The sequence below is a fragment of the Gymnodraco acuticeps genome, unplaced genomic scaffold (genome assembly GCF_902827175.1).
Source record: "Gymnodraco acuticeps unplaced genomic scaffold, fGymAcu1.1, whole genome shotgun sequence".
NCBI classification, from domain to species: domain Eukaryota; kingdom Metazoa; phylum Chordata; class Actinopteri; order Perciformes; family Bathydraconidae; genus Gymnodraco; species Gymnodraco acuticeps.
The window spans coordinates 708,958-728,792 of record NW_022991040.1 but is presented as its reverse complement, the minus strand read 5'-3'; the positions used below and the strand labels follow the sequence as shown (position 1 = coordinate 728,792).

At 37.7% G+C, this 19,835-nt stretch overlaps 1 protein-coding gene across 1 annotated transcript in view; it reads left to right on the top strand.

The window, feature by feature from the left end:
• The first annotated feature begins 220 nt into the window (after positions 1-220).
• LOC117559809 overlaps positions 221-19,835 on the top strand; it is a 54,379-nt gene continuing 34,764 nt past the window's right edge. The window contains 3 exon segments of the mRNA XM_034236496.1: positions 221-578; positions 670-2,510; positions 5,727-6,394. Coding sequence (XP_034092387.1) covers positions 1,550-2,510; positions 5,727-6,394 — 1,629 coding nt within the window. The 5' untranslated portion in view covers positions 221-578; positions 670-1,549.

Below are 19,835 nucleotides of genomic sequence, written 5' to 3'. Positions count from 1 at the left end.
TGCCGCCAAAACTGAATACTTGATGTGGATCATAAATATATCAACAATTAAACAACATCTTCAATTTATTTTCACAAAATACGTCTCCTTGCAGTATCAATAGTAATTCGGCTGACTTTTATATTTGATCCAATTGGTAGATAATAGGTTATATTTACACCATAACGGTGCACAGCTGATAGAAAAGGACTTGTAGTTTTTAAAAGATATTACTTGTAAATGACGTAACGAAGTTGCCTTAATTAAAAGGAGTAACACGGTTAATGTCATAGTTCAATTGGATAAATGAATACTTTATTTCATGTTATTTATAATCGTTAAATATGGCATGATTTAATACAGTTTGTTTTACATCTTGGGCCGATATGCGTATGTGTTTCTTGTGCCTAGGAACTAATGTTTGTTCATGTGCTGGTACTGCGTGTTTTGCTGTTACACTGTACAACTCCATGTGGGTTGACGTCTTTTTGAAGCTCTGCTGAGGTCTGTGATAAAGTTTAGTGTGACGGGAGGTCTGTGACGAAGTTATGCAGAAAAGGAACTAAATTAATCTCCTTTCACGACAAGCGGCCAACGAGGTATTTGTTTTGTGTTTTCATTTTCATTCATATGTGTAGCACAATATGCTAATGTGTTTGGCTATGTATGCGTGTCATTTCGGTGTTGTAGTTCTCACGGCGTAACGGAAGAGGGAAGACTACAGGATGAAAACTCCCAAGAAATAAACGCCCGTTTTAAAGAACCGACCTGTGTCTGTGTCGTGAAAAGAGCTACAGTGAGAACTCGCCTGCTCAGCGCGGGTGGGAAAGACAACGAGACTGGAGCGAGAGACGACGCTGCGTTCAAGGACCATCCAGCACATCAGAGAAGCAACGCCAGCGGTGCACTGTCGGCATGACGACCGCAAGCTACGGTGATTAGACTGTGTCAAAGTCGCAACATTTCAGGATAAAGCCAGGAAGTGCTCTACCACATCCTTCAAGTTAAAGGTGGTGTGAGACGTGGTTAATCTGGAAATTGCAAATAAGGACTCAGGTCTATCATCTATGCTAAGCCTATGCTGGTGATGAAGCTAATGTGTTGGTGTTCATGAATGGTACATGTCAAAGGGTTTAAAGACGAAAATTAATCATATAAGAAAGTAAAGAAATTATAAGTTAATATTAAAGAAAGAAGATATTATTTATAAGTTCAAGTTAAAAAAGAAGAACGTTTTCACATTTTATGAAAGGTATTACACTTAAAGGACAATATACTTGAGCTTTAAAGGGTCATTCCACTGACAAAAACATTTTCTTTGTAAAGTATAAGTGATGTAATGCCTTTCTAAGCATATTTCACTACATTTAAGGTTTATTAGTAACAAGCTAAATCTTATTCTTGTTGTTGTTATTTTGTTGTAAAGCTGAGGTCAAGTTAAACTTGTTAATGAGTGCATACATTTGATAACCTCACTGATTACTTATGTATACATTCAGAGATCCAATTCAAGCTTAGTAGTTACACATGCTCTATTACAGTCGGTTATAAGTTATTAAGTAATCTCAAAATGTCAGAAGCAGGGACTGAGACCTGCCACAAAAATGCCAAATCATCTGCTCAACTTGAAACAACAGAAACAGAGTTGGCAGAAGAAGTGGAAGAGCTACGAAGAAGTGAAAGAAATCGAACACTAACAGAAAAAGGAAAAGAACTCCAAGCTGAAAAGTTGAAAAGTGTACAACGTCACTACAGAATCGTCTATGAGAAATGGAGGTACCATGTGAGAATAGGCAAAGAAATATTGAATGATGACGCCTCCAAGGATGAATTGAGAGAGCTTATTGCAAATATAAAAAGCTCTTGCTCAGATGTAAAAGCCTTGTATGAAGAGTTACGTCTCATACATACTCCTGAACCGAACCTGCGACGCAGAGTTGATACATGCATATCACTCTCAGGATTCATTATTCGAAAGGCAGAGAGACAGCTTGAAGAGAATACAGCAGACTTAAAGGAAGAATCTTGGCCCGATGTTGGATCTGTTCTAAACTCAACTGACTCTTCATTATCTCCACTGTCTTGTCGATCAAAGTGTAGCTCCGCTCATTCTAGTCTTCTCAAAAGATTTGAAGCTGCAGCTGAAGCCGCTGCATCTCAGGAAGTCCTAGCAGTTTTAGGTGAACAAGAAAAGGAAGCAACAGAACTTCAAAGGCTGGAGACTGAAGATAAAAAACAGATGGCACAATTTGAGTTAGAAAGGCAAGCCAGACTTCAGGCAATGCAAGAAAAGCGCAGAAAGCTTGAACGCCTAGAAGAGGTTAAAAAGCTGAAAGCCGCAAGAGCTCGAGTCAAGGTGTACAATCGAATGGAAGAAAATTATGAAGCACTGTATGATGTTGAACCAGCTAGAGAAACCCAAGCTCTGTACTCCACAACTCCACCATTCGTTTATCAGTCTCAGCCAGTAACAGCACAAGTCATCAATGCTTCAAGTCCTCTGTTCATACCTCAACCTCTACAACCTGCAAGTCAAGCTTATAGTCTCCACAGTCCACAGCAAGTACCACAAGCTCTACCAACCTCAATGCCCTTAGCTCAGATGCAGAATAGTGCTGACTCGGTTAAAATACTAGCAGAAGCAATAAGTGCAAATCACCTTCCAACACCAGAGCCTGCATTATTCACAGGAGATCCTTTGAAATTCAAAGACTGGCAACTATCCTTTGAAACTTTAATAGACAGGAAAAACATTCCAAAGAATGAAAAACTGTATTACCTTAGAAAGTACATAGGAGGTGCTGCAAAGAAAGCAGTAGAAGGATTCTTCCTGTTAGGCACCGAAGCAGCATATGACTCTGCCTGGCAGCTGTTAGAAAAACGTTTTGGAGACCCATTTATTATTGGGAAGTCCTTCAGAGACAAGCTACATGGATGGCCAAAGATAAGCTCTAAAGATGGCAGCGAACTAAGAGAATTTGCAGACTTCCTTAAGAGCTGTGAGGCTGCAATGCCCCACATTAAGACATTAGAAGTACTGAATGACTGCAACGAGAGTCAACAAATATTGATGAAACTGCCAGATTGGTTGGTATCCGGCTGGAACCGAAAAGCAATGGAGGCCAGACATGCAAATGGTGGTTACCCACCATTCAAAGTGTTTGTAGATTTCATATCAAAGGAAGCAGATCTCGCATGTGATCCCATATCCTCGATACAAGCTATCAGGAGTGTCGAAAGTGAAAAAACAAAGAATCCAAGAAGCCAAACTATTCAAGCAAAGACACTGTCCACAAACACAACACAAAGTAGCATCCCAACATGCATCCTTTGCAAAGGAACAGGACACGTCCTCCCAAAGTGTAGAAAGTTTGTAGAAAAGACAGTTGAAGATCGCATCAAGTTTGTGTATGCAGAAAGGCTATGCTTTGGATGTTTGAATACTGGTCATCAGTCAAAGGCGTGCAATGACAAAAGCACATGTGAAAAGTGTCAGAGGAGACATCCAACGTGTTTGCATGACGACAAGTTCAAAGGCAAAATGTCAACTACCTTTAATGGAGACGACATCTCAAAGGACAAAACAGACACCAAAGAAATCGCTGCAACCACCAACAGAGTCATACAAGAAGGCCCAAGCACACAAACGTCCGCAATCATACCAGTCTGGGTCTCATCCACAAAACAGCCAGAACAAGAAGTTCTTGTCTACGCACTCTTGGACACACAGAGTGACACGACTTTCATTCTAGATGAAGTGGCCCAAAATCTTGACACAAACAAAGAAAATGTTCGTTTGCGGCTATCTACAATGTCAACAAAGTCAACAGTCATACCCTGTCAGAAACTGACAGAACTTCAAGTGAGGGGATACGACCTGGAAAAAATGATTCCTTTGCCACCTCTTTTCACAAGAGAGTTCATTCCAGTTGACAGGTCACACATTCCTACCTCAGAGACAGCTCTAAAATGGCCACATTTGGAACAGTTGGCAGACAAGATTCCACCACCATTGGATTGCGAAGTAGGTCTTTTAATCGGATATAACTGTCAGCAAGCCCTTCTTCCAAGAGAGATCCTATCCGGTAAAGAAAATTATCCATATGCACAGCGGACGGATCTTGGCTGGAGTATCGTCGGTTGCTCGAATCCAGCAAAGGATTACTGTGACACAATAGGAACTAGTCACAGAATCGTAGTGCGACAAGTAACACCTGCTGTCCAGCCAGCAATTCAGCTGAAGAGAGAAGTACACTTTGTGTGCAAAACTCAAGTCAAAGAGATCCATCCAACAGACATACTCAAGGTTCTCGAGTCGGATTTCACTGAACACACTACAGATGATAACCAAGTGTTTCAGGAGGACCTTCTCTTCTTGTCTAAAGTGAAGGAAGGTATCCGCCAAAGAGAAGACGGCCACTATGAACTCCCTCTTCCCTTCAAATCGGATAACCCTCATCTCCCTGACAATAAACGATCTGCAGTTCACAGACTGATCTCATTGGAAAGACGACTAAGGAGAAATGAACAGTATTACAAGGATTACGTTCATTTCATGAATGACATAATAACCAGAGGCGATGCTGAGAAGGTTCCAGAGTCTGAACTCAACAACCAAATATCATGGTACATTCCGCACCACGGAGTCTACCACCCCCACAAACCCGGAAAAATCCGTGTGGTTTTTGATTGTTCAGCACGTTTCCAAGAAACCTCTCTAAACGATCATCTCTTGACTGGTCCCGACCTGACAAACACGCTCATTGGAGTGTTATGTAGATTTAGAAAGGGTCCGGTAGCCATAATGTGCGATGTTGAACGGATGTTCCACCAATTTCATGTCACAAAGGAACACCAAAACTACCTAAGGTTTCTCTGGTGGGACAAAGGCGACCTGGACTCAAAACCTTCAGTATATAGGATGAGAGTGCACCTGTTTGGAGCAGCGTCATCCCCTGGCTGCTCCAACTTTGGATTCAAACATCTGGCATCCCAGGGTCATGGGAAGTTCAGTGAAGAGTCCATCAAGTTTATACAGAGAAGTTTCTATGTGGACGATGACCTAATAAGTGTAAGGTCACCGGCTGAAGCCATCTGTCTTGTTGAAGAGTCAAGAGCCTTGTGCAGAACAGGAAATCTTCGTCTTCACAAGTTCGTATCCAACGACAAAGAGGTGATTGCCGCAATACCACCTGAAGAACTTGCCAAAAACAAGGATCTAGACTTAACTCTTGGAGAACTTCATATTGAGCGAGCACTTGGAGTTCAGTGGTGTGTTGAAGCAGATGAATTCCAATTCAGAGTTGTGGTTAAGGAAAATCCACTGACAAGGAGGGGAGTTCTCTCAACCGTTGCCTCTGTCTTTGATCCTCTTGGATTTGTGGCCCCCTTTGTGCTCCTCGGAAAACAAATCCTTCAGACTCTATGTCGGGACAGAGTGAGCTGGGACGAAGCTCTCCCTGCTCATATCCTGCCACAATGGGAGTCATGGCTTAGAGGTTTATCTCACTTGGCAACCCTAAAAATTCCAAGATGTTATCTTCCATCAAGCTTTGGCGAGGTCAAACAATATGAACTGCACAACTTTTCAGATGCAAGTACCAACGGCTACGGTGCATGCTCTTACCTCAGAGCTATAAGCAAAACAGGTCAGATCAATTGCTCACTCATCATGGGGAAGGCAAGAGTAGCCCCTACCAAACTAACGACTATCCCAAGACTTGAGTTGTCGTCAGCTGTGACTTCAGTACGCAATGGTGATGTCATCAAACGCGAGCTGGAGATTGAAAACCTGCAAGAATATTACTGGACTGACTCAAAGGTAGTCCTTGGTTACTTGAACAACGATGCCAAGAGGTTCCACACGTTTGTTGCCAACCGTATCCAGCGCATAAGATCTAGCACCAACCCTGAACAATGGCGACATGTCAGCTCTGAAAATAACCCAGCCGACTACGCCTCAAGGGGGCTGAGCGCAGTTCAGCTCAAAGAGTCTAACTGGCTAAAAGGACCTGACTTTCTTTTCCAGCTGAACCTTCCATGTGAAGAGAAGGTGAGAGCAGTGGAAACAGACGATCCTGAACTTCGCAAAGTTCATGTTCACACAGTCAAAACTAAGGAAGAAAATTCACTGTTGAACCGCTTCTCTAAGTTTTCTGACTGGTCCAGGACAGTGAGAGCTGTCGCAAGACTCAAGAGATTTGTCAGAGAATCCAGGAGACTTCAGCCAAGAACTAATGAAGCAACTAACCTTGCAGAAAGAAGAGAAGCAGAAATCTTTATTATCAAGCTGGTGCAAGAAGAGGCCTTCACCGAAGAAATTAAAACAGTTCAGCTTCAAAAGGGAAGCACCTTGAACAAGCACAACAAGCTACACCTGTTGAATGCCTTCCTGGACAAGAACAATGTTCTTAGGGTGGGAGGACGGCTATCTCAATCAGCCTTACATCATGACATAAAACATCCTGCAATACTTCCGAAGAAAGCTCATGTGTCCGCCTTGCTCGTCAAACATCATCATGAGCGTGTACATCACCAAGGAAGAGGCATGACAATGAATGAGGTACGTGCGAATGGAATATGGATCCTGGGATGTGGAAATGTAGTTTCATCACACATCTACAAGTGTGTAAAATGTAGGAAATACAGAAGAACCACAGAGACTCAACAAATGGCCGATCTGCCAGAAGACAGAACCGAGACATCCCCTCCGTTTACTTACTGCAGTATAGATTGTTTTGGTCCCTTTATTGTGAAGGAAGGAAGAAAGGAGGTAAAACGATATGGATTGTTGTTTACCTGCCTATGCTCCAGAGCGGTGCATATAGAGACGCTAGACGATTTGACGACAGATGCCTTCATGAATGCACTTCGAACAATGGTAGCAATCAGAGGACCTGTGCGCCAATTACGATGCGACCAAGGAACAAACTTCATTGGTGCCAGGAGGGAGTTTTCTGAGTTGCTCAAAGGAATGGATCAGGAACGTCAACGAGCAATTGGTTGCGAATTTGTAATGAATGTTCCTTCAGCAAGCCATATGGGAGGAGTCTGGGAACGCCAAATCAGAACGATTCGAAGCATTCTGACAGTCATGTTAGACAAGTCTGCAAGCAGACTAGACACCACAACTCTGAGAACATTCCTTTACGAAACAATGGCAATAATTAACAGCAGGCCGTTAAGTGTTGAACACCTCCACGATCCTACTGGTCCAGAGCCTCTCACTCCCAACCACATAATAACCATGAAGTCATCAGTTATTCTGCCCCCTCCTGGAGAGTTCTGTAAAGAAGACCTCTATCTGCGCAAGAGATGGAGAAGAGTGCAGTTCTTAGCCAATGAGTTCTGGCGAAGATGGAAACGAGAATACCTGCTAAACCTCCAACAGCGGCAGAAATGGCCAAAGGCATCACAAAATTCACAAGTAGATGACATTGTCATTCTGCGAGACGACAACCTACCAAGAAATGAGTGGAAGCTCGCCAGAGTTGTAGAAACTCACCCTGGAACAGACGGCTTGGTGCGAAAGCTAAAGTTACTAGTCAGTAACACTACACTTGATAAAGGAAAACCACACACTAGACTAGTCTACCTCGAAAGACCTATTCATAAGGTAGTCACCTTACTTCAGGCCACTTAAGTCCCATACATGAGAGTATAGTCATACACACTGAAAACACTTGACTGTTTCTTTGCATTTTGTTTGAACGAAATCCCACATTTGAGTTAATGAGTGATTTGGTGGGAGTGTAAATGACGTAACGAAGTTGCCTTAATTAAAAGGAGTAACACGGTTAATGTCATAGTTCAATTGGATAAATGAATACTTTATTTCATGTTATTTATAATCGTTAAATATGGCATGATTTAATACAGTTTGTTTTACATCTTGGGCCGATATGCGTATGTGTTTCTTGTGCCTAGCAACTAATGTTTGTTCATGTGCTGGTACTGCGTGTTTTGCTGTTACACTGTACAACTCCATGTGGGTTGACGTCTTTTTGAAGCTCTGCTGAGGTCTGTGATAAAGTTTAGTGTGACGGGAGGTCTGTGACGAAGTTATGCAGAAAAGGAACTAAATTAATCTCCTTTCACGACAAGCGGCCAACGAGGTATTTGTTTTGTGTTTTCATTTTCTTGTTTTCATTCATATGTGTAGCACAATATGCTAATGTGTTTGGCTATGTATGCGTGTCATTTCGGTGTCGTAGTTCTCACAGCGTAACGGAAGAGGGAAGACTACAGGATGAAAACTCCCAAGAAATAAACGCCCGTTTTAAAGAACCGACCTGTGTCTGTGTCGTGAAAAGAGCTACATTACTGATTTTCTTTGAATATAAGAATGTAAATACTGAGTTGAGAGAATAGTCAGGGGATTTGGGTGATGGGAGACACATCTATGGATTCAGAATTTCAATAGCGTACCATTAAATGACGGATATACCTTTCGGTCTGTGATGTTTTACAAATCAGATATTAATGTGTAGAAGTAAAACATGTGAAATAATATAGCAATATCCTGTAAAATTATGTAAAAACATGAATAAAACTACACATCTTCAGATGTTATACATACATAAGTGTTCTACACTAATAATACAAAGTTATTATTAGTATGCTGTGTGTACCTTGTGTGCACCGCCTAGTGGTTAAAGCACGTTATTGAATTATTTTTGTTGAATAATGTTATTTGATGAAAACAATATTAAGAGTACATACTTTCATAGGGGGAAAGTAGAAGGTCAATGATAGAAATATAGAATATAAAAAGTCAAGAAGATACTATAAGTGATCTCTACAATAAAACAGTTTAGTGCCGGATGTACAAAGATATTAATAGGAGGATGTGCAAAACAGAAAAACGAATTAACCTTTATTAACACATTAAAGAATACTTTAGGTTAAGGTCTTATTTTAAACAAGAAAAAAGCTTTGGGGGTATCTATCTACCGATGAATATTAAGCCTGACAAAGTACTTAACGTCTAATATATTGCTTTCCTGCAATGTTAACTATGTTGAAGCACTTCTTTTAACTGATATTATACACATTAATTATACTCTTATGTATGTAGATAGAATAAGAAATGTGCAGAATATGACAGTTTAATGGTGGAGGTACACACATATTGATAGATGTCTTGTAATGCGCTGTTGAGGAACCTGCAACCCAAGTTGTGTATATGATCAATAAACCTTAGAAAATCTTGAAATCTTGAAAGGGATGTGCAAAATAGCCATTATACAGTTTTTAATTAACTATTAGTAGAGAATAACGAGTAATGAATATACTTTATAGAGATCTGCAGATAAATGTTTCGTCTTCTCAAGCACCACCTATCAAATATCTCTCCTGATTGTTGGCACTTGACAATCACCTTCCCTGAATTTTACTCAGGTGTAACTAAAGTCTGCTTTAAGGGTTGTTTATATTTCACATCATTAATCAGAATCTGCAAAGTAACTAAACTAAATGTAGTGGAGTAAAAATACCAGGTTAACCTCTGAATTGTAGTGGAGTAGAATTACAAAGTAAGCTGTCGTGTGGGTATATATTAATGCTGCCCATTATGGATATAAGCGATTTTTACCCATTTAGTAATTACATGTTTTAAATGTGTACACACCAATGTGTTTCCTATCGCCTAAACCTCCAGGGCTGTACACAGTTTAATACTGGCAACTTCTAATTTTGGGAAAAACGTCTTTTAAAACTACAATTCCCAGTAGATACGTGCCATAGAGAACATGTTGCGAAACACAATAGCCAGCATGTGTATTTCTCGGGGGGCGTTCGAGTCCAGTTTTGAATAGTCTGCCGTGGTTTCGTTCCATTTCAAAGAGCTTGACGCTCGGCGTAACCTTGGCGCACTGCCACTCCAACATCACGGGGTTTGTCAACGGGACTGTAGTCCCAAACGATAGCTGGGGATTATGGGTAGTGTAGTGTCTTCGGCCATCCTAAATCTCGAAATGTCCCGTCTGTTTCTGGTGACTTTATTTACGGCTAAAAAGCCCAAGATTATAGAATTAAACAAATAAATAAAAACAAGGATAATTGTGTGTTATTGTTGAGTAAATAACAGTGTGTTATTTAGAAAATAATAACAAATTAGAAGGAAAAGATTTTAAAAAATACAGATTTCAGTATTTTGAGGCTCTAAATCCCATTTATTTTCCTCACAGACGTTTATACGATTTAAAATAAAAACAAATAAATAAAAAGATAAAACACTGGCATGTAATTTACGTTAGAATAAATAGAATGGATTTGAATAATAGATGATAGTAAAATCTACGTCACTTTACAGCCCCGCCCACTTTTGGGGAAACCAACGCTGTCATTTGAACGGCGATCAAGCCTGAAGCCACAGAGCTCTTCTTTTACTGTCTTTTCTTCTTAGAGGAAGTACAGAAACACGTAACTCTGGATTTGTTTTAATGTTTGAGGTAAACGACACAGCAGCTTTTTGTCATGTTAAAACTATTATTTTCTGCCTCGCTCATGAGAGTAACAGCTGGCGAAATTACAGCCTCGCCTACTGATTTTAATTGAACCATATATCGAGCCTGATTCTCGATTTCAAAGGTGTGCTCTAAAATGATATTTATAAATGACTATTATCATTATTATAAGCAAGACAATAAATGGCAAAGATATGTAGAAAATAAACGTATTTAAGATACGTTCATAAGGAACGTAACGTGGGAGAAAATATGTTTCTAGAAGATATGTAGAAAATAAACGTATTTTAGATACGTTCATAACGAACGTAACGTGGGAGTAAATACGTTTAAAGCTAAACGTAATTCAGAATGCAGTTTAGTTCTGTGGGAACGTAATTTTTAGGAGACAGGGTTGCATCTTTGATGAGGTAAAATTATTTTTTGCCATAAGTTCTCAGTGAAAGTGGTACTGCTGGACAGAGTACTACTTGGAGTACGACCACAAGTACAATCAAGTACTTTTATCGTGTACTTTTTGAGTGATACCCTGTCAAACTCCCCTCCAGAGTACAATAATGTATGTTTTCTGCCATCTTTGATGAGAGATAAAATAATTTTTTGCCATAAGTTCTCAGTAAAAGTGGTACTGCTGGACAGAGTACTACCTGGAGTACGACCACAAGTACAATCAAGTAATTTTATCGTGTACTTTTTGAGTAATACCCTGTCAAACTCCCCTCCAGAGTACAATAATGTATGTTTTATGCCATCTTTGATGAGAGATAAAATGATTTTTTGCCATAGGTTCTCAGTGGGAGTGGTACTGCTGGACAGAGTACTACTTGGAGTACGACCACAAGTACAATCAAGTACTTTTATCGTGTACTTTTTGAGTTATACTCTGTCAAACTCCCCTCCAGAGTACAATAATGTATGTTTTATGCCATCTTTGATGAGAGATAAAATGATTTTTTGCCATGAATTCTCAGTGAAAATGGTACTGCTGGACAGAGTACTACTTGGACTACTGCCACAAGTACTTTTATCGTGTACTTTTTGAGTTATACCCTGTCAAACTCCCCTCCAGAGTACAATAATGTATGTTTTATGCCATCTTTGATGAGAGATAAAATGATTTTTTGCCATAAATTCTCAGTGAAAATGGTACTGCTGGACAGAGTACTACTTGGACTACTGCCACAAGTACAATCAAGTACTTTTATCGTGTACTTTTTGAGTAATACCCTGTCAAACTCCCCTCCAGAGTACAATCATGTATGTTTTATGCCATCTTTGATGAGAGATACAATGATTGTTTGCCATAAGTTCTCAGTCAAAGTGGTACTGCTGGACAGAGTACTACTTGGACTACTGCCACAAGTACAATCAAGTAATTGTATGGTGTACTTTTTGAGTAATACTCTGTCAAACTCCCCTCCAGAGTACAATAATGTATGTTTTCTGTCATCTTTGATGAGAGGTAAAATGATTTTTCTCCATACGTTCTCAGTCAAAGTGGTACTGTTGGACAGAGTACTACTTGGACTACTGCCACAATTACAATCAAGTAATTTTAACGTGTACTTTTTGAGTAATACCCTGTCAAACTCCCCTCCAGAGTACAATAATGTATGTTTTCTGTCATCTTTGCAACCCTGTCTCCTAAAAATTACGTTCCCACAGAACTAAACTGCATTCTCAATTACGTTTAGCTAGAAACGTATTTTCTCCCACGTTACGTTTGTTATGAACGTATCTCAAATACGTTTATTTTCTACATATCTTCTAGAAACATATCTTCTCCCACGTTACGTTCGTTATGAACGTATCTTAAATACGTTTATTTTCTACATATCTTCTAGAAACGTATTTTCTCCCACGTTACGTTCGTTATGAACGTATCTTAAATACGTTTATTTTCTACATATCTTCTAGAAACGTATTTTCTCCCACGTTACGTTCGTTATGAACGTATCTTAAATACGTTTATTTTCTACATATCTTTGCCATTTATTGCCTTGCTTATAATAATGATAATAGTCATTTATAAATATCATTTTAGAGCACACATTTGAAATCGAGAATCGGGCTCGATATATGGTTAAATTAAAATCAGTAGGCGAGGCTGTAATTTCGGCAGCTGTTACTCTCATGAGCGAGGCAGAAAATAATAGTTTTAACATGACAAAAAGCTGCTGTGTCGTTTACCTCAAACATTAAAACAAATCCAGAGTTACTTGTTTCTGTACTTCCTCTAAGAAGAAAGGACAGTAAAAGAAGAGCTCTGTGGCTTCAGGCTTGATCGCCGTTCAAATGACAGCGTTGGTTTCCCCAAAAGTGGGCGGGGCTGTAAAGTGACGTTTTACTATCATCTATTATTCAAAACCATTCTATTTATTCTAACGTAAATTACATGCCAGTGTTTTATCTTTTTATTTATTTGTTTTTATTTTAAATCGTATAATTTCGGACTTTTTTCCCGTCTGTGAGGAAAATAAATGGGGTTTAGAGCCTCAAAATACTGAAATCTGTATTTTTTAAAATCTTTTCCTTCTAATTTGTTATTCTTTTCTAAATAACACACTGTTATTTACTCAACCATAACACACAATTATCCTTGTTTTTATTTATTCGTTTAATTCTATAATCTTGGGCTTTTTAGCCGTAAATAAAGTCACCGGAAACAGACGGGACATTTCGAGCGATACACACCACAAACCCACCGAACTGATTACCCAAGATCCTCAGCTTGAAGCTCGTTGATTGGATGTTTTAGCCGCAATAAACGCTGGGATATGGTGTTAATAAGTTGTGATATCCGAAAACGAAAAATAAAATAATACCTAATTCAGAGTGTTCTTGCTTTTCTCTTTGGAAGTCATCACATAACGGCATTGTAATACACGGTTCGGCTGCATTAAATATTATACATCTGCCGTAGTTCTTTATTTATAGAGCCCTGATGAGAAGACTTCTAGACAAACATGAGGAACTGCCGCCAAAACTGAATACTTGATGTGGATCATAAATATATCAACAATTAAACAACATCTTCAATTTATTTTCACAAAATACGTCTCCTTGCAGTATCAATAGTAATTCGGCTGACTTTTATATTTGATCCAATTGGTAGATAATAGGTTATATTTACACCATAACGGTGCACAGCTGATAGAAAAGGACTTGTAGTTTTTAAAGATATTACTGATTTTCTTTGAATATAAGAATGTAAATACTGAGTTGAGAGAATAGTCAGGGGATTTGGGTGATGTGAGACACATCTATGGATTCAGAATTTCAATAGCGTACCATTAAATGACGGATATACCTTTCTGTCTGTGATGTTTTACAAATCAGATATTAATGTGTAGAAGTGAAACATGTGAAATAATATAGCAATATCCTGTAAAATTATGTAAAAACATGAATAAAACTACACATCTTCAGATGTTATACATACATAAGTGTTCTACACTAATAATACAAAGTTATTATTAGTATGCTGTGTGTACCTTGTGTGCACCGCCTAGTGGTTAAAGCACGTTATTGAATTATTTTTGTTGAATAATGTTATTTGATGAAAACAATATTAAGAGTACATACTTTCATAGGGGGAAAGTAGAAGGTCAATGATAGAAATATAGAATATAAAAAGTCAAGAAGATACTATAAGTGATCTCTACAATAAAACAGTTTAGTGCCGGATGTACAAAGATATTAATAGGAGGATGTGCAAAACAGAAAAACGAATTAACCTTTATTAACACATTAAAGAATACTTTAGGTTAAGGTCTTATTTTAAACAAGAAAAAAGCTTTGGGGGTATCTATCTACCGATGAATATTAAACCTGACAAAGTACTTAACGTCTAATATATTGCTTTCCTGCAATGTTAACTATGTTGAAGCACTTCTTTTAACTGATATTATACACATTAATTATACTCTTATGTATGTAGATAGAATAAGAAATGTGCAGAATATGACAGTTTAATGGTGGAGGTACACACATATTGATAGATGTCTTGTAATGCGCTGTTGAGGAACCTGCAACCCAAGTTGTGTATATGATCAATAAACCTTAGAAAATCTTGAAATCTTGAAAGGGATGTGCAAAATAGCCATTATACAGTTTTTAATTAACTATTAGTAGAGAATAACGAGTAATGAATATACTTTATAGAGATCTGCAGATAAATGTTTCGTCTTCTCAAGCACCACCTATCAAATATCTCTCCTGATTGTTGGCACTTGACAATCACCTTCCCTGAATTTTACTCAGGTGTAACTAAAGTCTGCTTTAAGGGTTGTTTATATTTCACATCATTAATCAGAATCTGCAAAGTAACTAAACTAAATGTAGTGGAGTAAAAATACCAGGTTAACCTCTGAATTGTAGTGGAGTAGAATTACAAAGTAAGCTGTCGTGTGGGTATATATTAATGCTGCCCATTATGGATATAAGCGATTTTTACCCATTTAGTAATTACATGTTTTAAATGTGTACACACCAATGTGTTTCCTATCGCCTAAACCTCCAGGGCTGTACACAGTTTAATACTGGCAACTTCTAATTTTGGGAAAAACGTCTTTTAAAACTACAATTCCCAGTAGATACGTGCCATAGAGAACATGTTGCGAAACACAATAGCCAGCATGTGTATTTCTCGGGGGGCGTTCGAGTCCAGTTTTGAATAGTCTGCCGTGGTTTCGTTCCATTTCAAAGAGCTTGACGCTCGGCGTAACCTTGGCGCACTGCCACTCCAACATCACGGGGTTTGTCAACGGGACTGTAGTCCCAAACGATAGCTGGGGATTATGGGTAGTGTAGTGTCTTCGGCCATCCTAAATCTCGAAATGTCCCGTCTGTTTCTGGTGACTTTATTTACGGCTAAAAAGCCCAAGATTATAGAATTAAACAAATAAATAAAAACAAGGATAATTGTGTGTTATTGTTGAGTAAATAACAGTGTGTTATTTAGAAAATAATAACAAATTAGAAGGAAAAGATTTTAAAAAATACAGATTTCAGTATTTTGAGGCTCTAAATCCCATTTATTTTCCTCACAGACGTTTATACGATTTAAAATAAAAACAAATAAATAAAAAGATAAAACACTGGCATGTAATTTACGTTAGAATAAATAGAATGGATTTGAATAATAGATGATAGTAAAATCTACGTCACTTTACAGCCCCGCCCACTTTTGGGGAAACCAACGCTGTCATTTGAACGGCGATCAAGCCTGAAGCCACAGAGCTCTTCTTTTACTGTCTTTTCTTCTTAGAGGAAGTACAGAAACACGTAACTCTGGATTTGTTTTAATGTTTGAGGTAAACGACACAGCAGCTTTTTGTCATGTTAAAACTATTATTTTCTGCCTCGCTCATGAGAGTAACAGCTGGCGAAATTACAGCCTCGCCTACTGATTTTAATTGAACCATATATCGAGCCTGATTCTCGATTTCAAAGGTGTGCTCTAAAATGATATTTATAAATGACTATTATCATTATTATAAGCAAGACAATAAATGGCAAAGATATGTAGAAAATAAACGTATTTAAGATACGTTCATAAGGAACGTAACGTGGGAGAAAATATGTTTCTAGAAGATATGTAGAAAATAAACGTATTTTAGATACGTTCATAACGAACGTAACGTGGGAGTAAATACGTTTAAAGCTAAACGTAATTCAGAATGCAGTTTAGTTCTGTGGGAACGTAATTTTTAGGAGACAGGGTTGCATCTTTGATGAGGTAAAATTATTTTTTGCCATAAGTTCTCAGTGAAAGTGGTACTGCTGGACAGAGTACTACCTGGAGTACGACCACAAGTACAATCAAGTAATTTTATCGTGTACTTTTTGAGTAATACCCTGTCAAACTCCCCTCCAGAGTACAATAATGTATGTTTTATGCCATCTTTGATGAGAGATAAAATGATTTTTTGCCATAAGTTCTCAGTGAAAGTGCTACTGCTGGACAGAGTACTACTTGGAGTACGACCACAAGTACAATCAAGTACTTTTATCGTGTACTTTTTGAGTAATACCCTGTCAAACTCCCCTCCAGAGTACAATAATGTATGTTTTATGCCATCTTTGATGAGAGATAACATGATTTTTTGCCATAGGTTCTCAGTGGGAGTGGTACTGCTGGACAGAGTACTACTTGGAGTACGACCACAAGTACAATCAAGTACTTTTATCGTGTACTTTTTGAGTTATACTCTGTCAAACTCCCCTCCAGAGTACAATAATGTATGTTTTATGCCATCTTTGATGAGAGATAAAATGATTTTTTTCCATGAATTCTCAGTGAAAATGGTACTGCTGGACAGAGTACTACTTGGACTACTGCCACAAGTACAATCAAGTACTTTTATCGTGTACTTTTTGAGTTATACCCTGTCAAACTCCCCTCCAGAGTACAATAATGTATGTTTTATGCCATCTTTGATGAGAGATAAAATGATTTTTTGCCATAAATTCTCAGTGAAAATGGTACTGCTGGACAGAGTACTACTTGGACTACTGCCACAAGTACAATCAAGTACTTTTATCGTGTACTTTTTGAGTAATACCCTGTCAAACTCCCCTCCAGAGTACAATCATGTATGTTTTATGCCATCTTTGATGAGAGATACAATGATTGTTTGCCATAAGTTCTCAGTCAAAGTGGTACTGCTGGACAGAGTACTACTTGGACTACTGCCACAAGTACAATCAAGTAATTGTATGGTGTACTTTTTGAGTAATACTCTGTCAAACTCCCCTCCAGAGTACAATAATGTATGTTTTCTGTCATCTTTGATGAGAGGTAAAATGATTTTTTTGCCATACGTTCTCAGTCAAAGTGGTACTGTTGGACAGAGTACTACTTGGACTACTGCCACAATTACAATCAAGTAATTTTAACGTGTACTTTTTGAGTAATACCCTGTCAAACTCCCCTCCAGAGTACAATAATGTATGTTTTCTGTCATCTTTGCAACCCTGTCTCCTAAAAATTACGTTCCCACAGAACTAAACTGCATTCTCAATTACGTTTAGCTAGAAACGTATTTTCTCCCACGTTACGTTTGTTATGAACGTATCTCAAATACGTTTATTTTCTACATATCTTCTAGAAACATATCTTCTCCCACGTTACGTTCGTTATGAACGTATCTTAAATACGTTTATTTTCTACATATCTTCTAGAAACATATCTTCTCCCACGTTATGTTTGTTATGAACGTATCTTAAATACGTTTATTTTCTACATATCTTCTAGAAACGTATTTTCTCCCACGTTACGTTCGTTATGAACGTATCTTAAATACGTTTATTTTCTACATATCTTTGCCATTTATTGCCTTGCTTATAATAATGATAATAGTCATTTATAAATATCATTTTAGAGCACACATTTGAAATCGAGAATCGGGCTCGATATATGGTTAAATTAAAATCAGTAGGCGAGGCTGTAATTTCGGCAGCTGTTACTCTCATGAGCGAGGCAGAAAATAATAGTTTTAACATGACAAAAAGCTGCTGTGTCGTTTACCTCAAACATTAAAACAAATCCAGAGTTACTTGTTTCTGTACTTCCTCTAAGAAGAAAGGACAGTAAAAGAAGAGCTCTGTGGCTTCAGGCTTGATCGCCGTTCAAATGACAGCGTTGGTTTCCCCAAAAGTGGGCGGGGCTGTAAAGTGACGTTTTACTATCATCTATTATTCAAAACCATTCTATTTATTCTAACGTAAATTACATGCCAGTGTTTTATCTTTTTATTTATTTGTTTTTATTTTAAATCGTATAATGTCGGACTTTTTTCCCGTCTGTGAGGAAAATAAATGGGGTTTAGAGCCTCAAAATACTGAAATCTGTATTTTTTAAAATCTTTTCCTTCTAATTTGTTATTCTTTTCTAAATAACACACTGTTATTTACTCAACCATAACACACAATTATCCTTGTTTTTATTTATTCGTTTAATTCTATAATCTTGGGCTTTTTAGCCGTAAATAAAGTCACCGGAAACAGACGGGACATTTCGAGCGATACACACCACAAACCCACCGAACTGATTACCCAAGATCCTCAGCTTGAAGCTCGTTGATTGGATGTTTTAGCCGCAATAAACGCTGGGATATGGTGTTAATAAGTTGTGATATCCGAAAACGAAAAATAAAATAATACCTAATTCAGAGTGTTCTTGCTTTTCTCTTTGGAAGTCATCACATAACGGCATTGTAATACACGGTTCGGCTGCATTAAATATTATACATCTGCCGTAGTTCTTTATTTATAGAGCCCTGATGAGAAGACTTCTAGACAAACATGAGGAACTGCCGCCAAAACTGAATACTTGATGTGGATCATAAATATATCAACAATTAAACAACATCTTCAATTTATTTTCACAAAATACGTCTCCTTGCAGTATCAATAGTAATTCGGCTGACTTTTATATTTGATCCAATTGGTAGATAATAGGTTATATTTACACCATAACGGTGCACAGCTGATAGAAAAGGACTTGTAGTTTTTAAAGATATTACTGATTTTCTTTGAATATAAGAATGTAAATACTGAGTTGAGAGAATAGTCAGGGGATTTGGGTGATGTGAGACACATCTATGGATTCAGAATTTCAATAGCGTACCATTAAATGACGGATATACCTTTCTGTCTGTGATGTTTTACAAATCAGATATTAATGTGTAGAAGTGAAACATGTGAAATAATATAGCAATATCCTGTAAAATTATGTAAAAACATGAATAAAACTACACATCTTCAGATGTTATACATACATAAGTGTTCTACACTAATAATACAAAGTTATTATTAGTATGCTGTGTGTACCTTGTGTGCACCGCCTAGTGGTTAAAGCACGTTATTGAATTATTTTTGTTGAATAATGTTATTTGATGAAAACAATATTAAGAGTACATACTTTCATAGGGGGAAAGTAGAAGGTCAATGATAGAAATATAGAATATAAAAAGTCAAGAAGATACTATAAGTGATCTCTACAATAAAACAGTTTAGTGCCGGATGTACAAAGATATTAATAGGAGGATGTGCAAAACAGAAAAACGAATTAACCTTTATTAACACATTAAAGAATACTTTAGGTTAAGGTCTTATTTTAAACAAGAAAAAAGCTTTGGGGGTATCTATCTACCGATGAATATTAAACCTGACAAAGTACTTAACGTCTAATATATTGCTTTCCTGCAATGTTAACTATGTTGAAGCACTTCTTTTAACTGATATTATACACATTAATTATACTCTTATGTATGTAGATAGAATAAGAAATGTGCAGAATATGACAGTTTAATGGTGGAGGTACACACATATTGATAGATGTCTTGTAATGCGCTGTTGAGGAACCTGCAACCCAAGTTGTGTATA